General features: G+C 37.2%; 1 protein-coding gene across 2 annotated transcripts; it reads left to right on the top strand.

The window, feature by feature from the left end:
* The first annotated feature begins 1,773 nt into the window (after positions 1-1,773).
* Positions 1,774-4,410, top strand: LOC114406638. Of its 2 annotated transcripts, XM_028369399.1 has the most exons (3): positions 1,774-3,904; positions 4,098-4,202; positions 4,237-4,410. In XM_028369399.1, the coding sequence occupies exon 1, from the start codon at positions 1,924-1,926 to the stop codon at positions 3,832-3,834; it is 1,911 nt and encodes a 636-aa protein (XP_028225200.1). In that variant the 5' UTR covers positions 1,774-1,923; the 3' UTR covers positions 3,835-3,904; positions 4,098-4,202; positions 4,237-4,410. The 2 variants fall into 2 exon arrangements, with proteins under 2 accessions (XP_028225200.1, XP_028225199.1); XM_028369398.1 differs by having other exon boundaries at positions 4,098-4,410.
* The last annotated feature ends 1,986 nt before the right edge of the window (positions 4,411-6,396 follow it).

The following is a 6,396-nucleotide window of genomic DNA, read 5'->3' as shown; positions in this document are numbered from 1 at the left end:
GTTAAATATGTATGTGAGTTATTGTAAATTGTTTTGACATGATTTGGATGGCACAACCTACAATGCAAAAGTTATATAACTTGTGTATGGTGCATAAAAAATAATAGTCATTAGATTCATCTTATTCCATAGTACTATGGTGCATCCTCTACGTCTTATCATCATTTCTCTTTTTCTCTCCAATTACTCTGCCACCCGCCACCAGAGTCAATTTTCTGGCAGTGATGCATCCTTTGCACCACAATTTAAACAACTCCTCCATTGTCACTGCCATCTAGTTACTACCCACCGCCACCAAAAACATCGTTGTTATCCATAATCCTCCTCCGCCACTCCCTTTTCCCTCTTCTTCCCCAAATCATAATTTTAGTTTAGAAATCAAGACACCATACTTTTTTCATCGAATACAAAAAAGAGGGCCAATTTTCATTGCCATCGTCTTCATTGATCCCGACGCCAGTGTCATTCAATATCGTAACATAAGATTTAGATCTAGGGCTTCTTTCATTGCCAGGTTTCAAATCTAACGAAAGGAGTCACAGTCAAAGAAGAGGTGGAGTCTCGTGTGGCGGTGTAGCGCGCGAGGGTGTTGGAGCGTGCACACGAATGATGTGGTATAGGGTCGGAGATGGTCGCGCATGTAGGACCTGGTTGGGTCGCGCATCATTGACGAGGTTGAAGGTGACAACACGAGCACAAATCTGGTGGCATCAAGGTTGATGGCGTGCTCAAATTTGTGTCGTGGTGGAAGTGGTGCCACGCAGAGGAGATATGTGGTGCTACAGTCCAAGGTGGGGATGACGACCCTTAGTGACAATATAATTAAAAAGAGGTGGTGATAACGTGTGAAGGATGTACCATAATATTATGGAATAAGATCAATTTAAAAGTTATTAATTTTTGTGCACTACACACAAAGAAGTTTACTTACCCAGTATCCCTTGACAATTTGGATATATATATATATATATATATATATATATATATATATATATATATATATATATTGTACTAGATTACTATTATTAGGTTTTTAGGTAATGGGCGAAACGGTGCGTTTCAAGTTGTGTGAGTAGGGGTGGGTAAGTGGGTCGGTCCGCCCGCATTGGCAGCAGACCCGGCCAGCCCGTCCCGCATTCTTATACGGACCTAATAAATTGGTCTTCCCCCACCCGCGGACCCCGCGGGTCAAACGGGCCGATCCGCGAGCCTAGTTTTAAAAGAATTTTAATTTCAATAAAAATGCAACGCAATCAAATTAAGTTCAATACAAATGTAAATAAAATATCAACAATTAATCAATTACATCAATAAATAATGTCTTAACAAAAGAAAATTCAAGCAATAAATCTAAAATATGAAACTTAAACATCTCCAACAACAAATGATTTCATATTTGAAGTAGCTTGAGCATTCTTCATCTCCACATCTTCATATTCTTTTCTTAAAACTCAAAACAATAATAAATATTAGAATAAACTCAAGTGATTAAAAGACAACAATTATTACACATTATTTACCTTGCTCATCAAATCCTAGTAACCAATTTTTAGTACATATCAAGGCTTACACATTATCACCAAGAAGCCTAGTTTGATATTTGTTAAGCACCCATGAGCCAATACTAAATGCCGATTTGAAAGTCATACTTGTAATTTAGATGCTCAAAATATCACAAGTCAATCATGAAAGAATCCGAATTAAGTAAGATTCTTAAGGTATTTGGCGGGATTCTCAAACCATGAATTAAGCAGCCTTACGGGCAACCGGTGGATTCCACGGGTCAAACCCGCACCTTCACAATTGATACCTTCATTGGCGCGCTACCGAGAGAAGCAGAAGCACCCTACAACACACACAGAATCAAATCCACCTTTTTCTTCTTCGTTCCAAATTCATTCATTTTTGGTTTTTTCTCTGAAAATGTGGTTGCGGAATCTGCTAAACGTGTGGCCATTCAGAGTGGACGAGCTGAGAGATTCGAAACAACTGGTGAAGAAACTGAGCGTCCCCGAAGACACGAAGCAATTCGTGTTCGCGGTGCGCGATCCCCAAACCCAAACCCTAATTTACATCCTCTCCGTCCTCAACTTATCGGAGCGATCAGCCTCCGACGCCACGTGTCTCATCAGGGAGATCAAACCCGACGCCGTTTTGGTGCAAGCCGCCGCCGCCGCTGCCGCCGCTGTTTCCCCCTTCTCTCAGCTTCAGTCCGAAGAAGAAGAACAACAACACTTCGTTCCGTTACCGACCTCATCTTTCGGGGTACTCAAACGTTGCCTTGTTGATACAATTGGTACGGACAAGTACGAGACTGTTGCAGGGAACTTCGTGCTGAGGGAGATTTTCGGGACCAGTTTTCATGGTCCCTTGTTGGCGGCTAAGAGGGCTGCTGAGGATGTTGGATCGTCGTTTTTTGTTATAGAGTCTCCCTCTCCCTCTCCCTCTTGTTGGGGCAATAATAGTAATAATAATAGTGATAGTGATTGCAATAATGGTGGTGGAGTTGTTGACAGTGGTAGCCATTTTCGAAGTCTTGTTAATTGTTTGGTTCCTCAGCAGCATGCTGCTTCTTGGGCTCCTTCGGCTTTGAAAAGGTTTTCTCTTGATAAGGAACTTAGGATGATGTTGGCTAAGGCTTTGTCGTGGAATTCGGGTCCACTTTTGCTTAGTAGTTCTGTTTTGGAGAGGGGTAGTATTGAGGAAATTCGGCCTTCAAGTAGTTACGAGACCCCGGGTTTTGCCAGGTCTATTTATCCTTTGCTTGAGGATTTGTATAGTATATTTGGTGATCTTCCGTCACTCGGGAAGGCACTGGCACATGTGCAGAAGATGTTGTTGGATGTGAATAGAGGGGAGGTTCTTGATAAAAGTACCGTTTCTGAGGTCTATACTTTCCGGATTGCTGTTGAGGGGCTTAGAATTGCTCTGAATAATAAGGGGTTGAGGCCTGTTAACGGGAAAGGTGCTGCAAAGTCGGATAAGATTGAGTTCTCGGATCTTCCCATTGATGACAAGTCACACGCGCTCTTCGCACAGGCTATCCGGAGCCAGGCTGTTAAGTTTAAGACCATTGTGGTGGTGGTTGACGCTAGTGCCTTGGCTGGTCTTAGGAAACATTGGGATACTCCTCTCCCTGTTGAAGTCAAAGAGCTGATTGGAGAACTAATCACAAATTCTGAAGGTAAAGGGGTTATGTTGAATCATAATGAGAAGAAGCGGCTATTAACAGATAAATCTATGGTGGCAGTAGGTGCCGGAGCAACAGCAGTTTTGGGAGCTTCATCGCTGACCAAAGTAGTCCCTGCGTCAACACTGGTGAAGGTTGTCACTTTCAAAATTCCAACTTCACTCAAAATCGGTCTCAGCCAGATGCAGAAAGTGCTGGCTTTTGCCTTTGGCCCTTCTAAAGTTGTGGCTCCAGGGATTGCAACTTCAGGAGCAAAAACGTCTGGCATCATGAAGGCAGCAGTATCTACCGAAAAGATTCGAGGAGTTGCTCACAGTGTTATAGCCTCTGCCCAAAAAAACAGTATTTCAGTCATGAGAACAGCTTTCTATGAAATAATGAGGAAGCGAAAGGTGCAGCATGTTGGGTTCTTGCCTTGGGCTACATTTGCCGGCAGTATTGGAACTTGTTCAGGCTTGCTTTTTTATGGTGATGGGATTGAGTGTGCTGTTGAGTCTCTCCCTGCAGCCCCCTCCATTGCCAGTTTGGGTCGTGGGATTCAGCATCTACGTGAGGCATCTCAAGCAGTGATGCAAACAGAAGGAAGTAGAATCCAAGCATCAATAGAATCTCTAATAAAAAGAATAAAGAAGGCAAGGGATTGATAGAGAGATAATATAATTCTTTTTGCTATGCAGTTGTGATTTTCTTCATAAGGTGATCAAAATCTGATTGGTAAGAGTTCAAGAAATTCTTCTGTATATATTTTTCTCTTATAGAATCAGTTATATTTTAGGCTGCTTAAAATACTTCTTAGCTTTATATATAATTATATATGATGAAGCATATATACATGTTTCTGCTACCTGTTGCTGAACTTATTCCTGAATCATTTGACTCATCTTTTGTTCCTATCATGCAATTTCAGGTCCTGAACTTTCACCACCTAGTCCTGCTAGATGCAATTCGAGTCTTGCTAACTGCTGTAAAAGAGGTTTTTTAAGCAAGCTTATAATTAAAAGTGTGAGAAATGGTCTCAATTTTGTAAAGGGAGATCATAGAAATAGGCTGAACGAATGTTACTCTGATGTGGTTATAGGTTTGTTAAGGCCTAAGATATATATGCTATGTTTAACACAATCATTCTTTTTTTTTTTTTCCTGTGTTTACAACTAAGACACAGATTGTAAAAAATAAATGCATGGGTATTCGATAATTTTCTGCATGTTATATCTTGTATAGACTTTATATATTCTTTTATAGAAGTAAGCATATATAACATCATGGGAAGGGGTCTATTCGATGTTAAACCTGGTGCAAGTAAAACACAGGAGCGCGAGCGCGGAAAGATTTAGAACTGAAATGCAGCTATGGTGTAAAACTAAGTAATGCAGCCATGATTTTTAATAGAAATTTCTAGAACAGTTTTCTTAAGAAACCTTATAATTAAAATGTGGGAAATGCTTTGATATAAAATTATGTTAGATGAAATGTAACTATTAATTTTTAGCTTGATTGGTTTTATATATAAATGTGTGGGAGGTATACCAATGTGACACCAGGAAAGCAAGCTAGGAAGATTGTTGTTGAGAATGCATTAAAGAAATTAAAGAAGGGTCCAAATGGGAGGTATACCAATGTGTGGTAGGTTATGAGTGACTTGGATATTGTAATTGGAGCATAAGAAAATGTTGTTTCAGAACTAGAGTATGCAGAGCTTAGACAAGGAGGGACTAAACAACTAAATATTCAGTTTTTCAAGACCATACAAGCACGAATGAGAGATCCAAATTACCAGTTCTCACCGGATGTAAAATTGAAACCAAAGAGTAAACTAGTTCGAGAAAAATATGGCAAAAGGCAGAGTTCAGAAGGAGAAAAGTACGAAAAAGATAACATTGAAGCAGAAGTTAGGCTAATAATGTTATTCTGTCTTTAATTAATCTTTATATAGTACAATACATGCTACTTAATCATTGAGAATCAAAATCATAATTTGATTGATTGTTATTTTTTCAACCAAAAAAAATGAGCTCAATTATTAATACAAGGTTATATATATTATGCATGACCTTAAAATGAAGAACTTAAACTTAGTCTTTCGTTTAAAAACAAAATTTTGATATCGGATTAAACAATGAAAATGTTTTATGCTTACCAGTGGTTTCAGTTTGACTGATATAAATAAAAGAAAAGCACAAATTATATAATTAGAACGATTAATAATTAGGAATTTTAAAAATAGTAAAAGTTATGAAAGGATTCAAAATGTAACTTTCATATTTATAGTAAAGTTACATTATCATTATTTGATATTACCTTACCTATAAGATATGAACAGATTGAAAAACAGACCAAGTTTAAGTTACGTAACAAAGTTTTGTAAACTTATTATTAAGAACTCTCAATATGTGATTTTCAAAGTCTTATTTTTTTAAAGAAAAAAACGGATCTATCCATCATGGTTATTGGTCAGATAACGGAGTAATCATTCTAAGTGGTGAGATTGTACGTGTCTTACTAAAAAAATCAAATTTATTTTACACTTTTGTAATTTGTTCTTTTTTTCATTCTTCACATCACACTTAATAAGATTTTTTTTTCTTCATTTCTTTCTTTCTTGATAGTCATTTTAACTCATACTTTCCTTTCTTCTATTTCTAGATTTCTTATTATTCTTTTATTATTTATTATTTTCTTAACCAAATATTTTAATAATAAATTACTATTTTTACCTGGGTAATTTTCAAATTTATCTTATAATTTTTTTAAGTATATATAAATTTATTATATATAAAATATAACATATGGACATGAACATCTTTTCATGAAATCAAGGAAATACACACTCAAATTACAGTGTTGAACAATTTACTTGAAACTACATTAACATTTAAATTATTATTATGAAATTATTTTCAATTTATTGTTATTATTTTTAGTAAGTATTCGATTTATACTAACTCCATTCCAAATTTATTAAATTAAATTTAATTACACTTGAGGGCGAGCCCTGATGCAGCGCTAAAGTTGTGCCTTGGTGACTTGTTGGTCAAGGGTTCGAATCCGGAAATAGCCTCCTTGCATATGCAAGGGTAAGGCTGCGTACAATATCCCTCCCCCATACCTTCGCATAGCGAAGAGCCTCTGGGCAATGGGTACTAAGTTTTATATAATAAATTCAAATATTTCATTTGAAAATTAAGCTTTAATAGAAAATTATAATT

This window comes from Glycine soja, chromosome 3, assembly GCF_004193775.1.
Source record: "Glycine soja cultivar W05 chromosome 3, ASM419377v2, whole genome shotgun sequence".
Classification (NCBI taxonomy): Eukaryota; Viridiplantae; Streptophyta; class Magnoliopsida; order Fabales; family Fabaceae; genus Glycine; species Glycine soja.
This window is presented reverse-complemented; position numbering and strand designations above follow the sequence as displayed.

Excerpts from the sequence above, each read along its gene's own strand:
- LOC114406638 (XM_028369399.1), top strand. The coding sequence starts at position 1,924 with ATGTGGTTGCGGAATCTGCTAAACGTGTGGCCATTCAGAGTGGACGAG.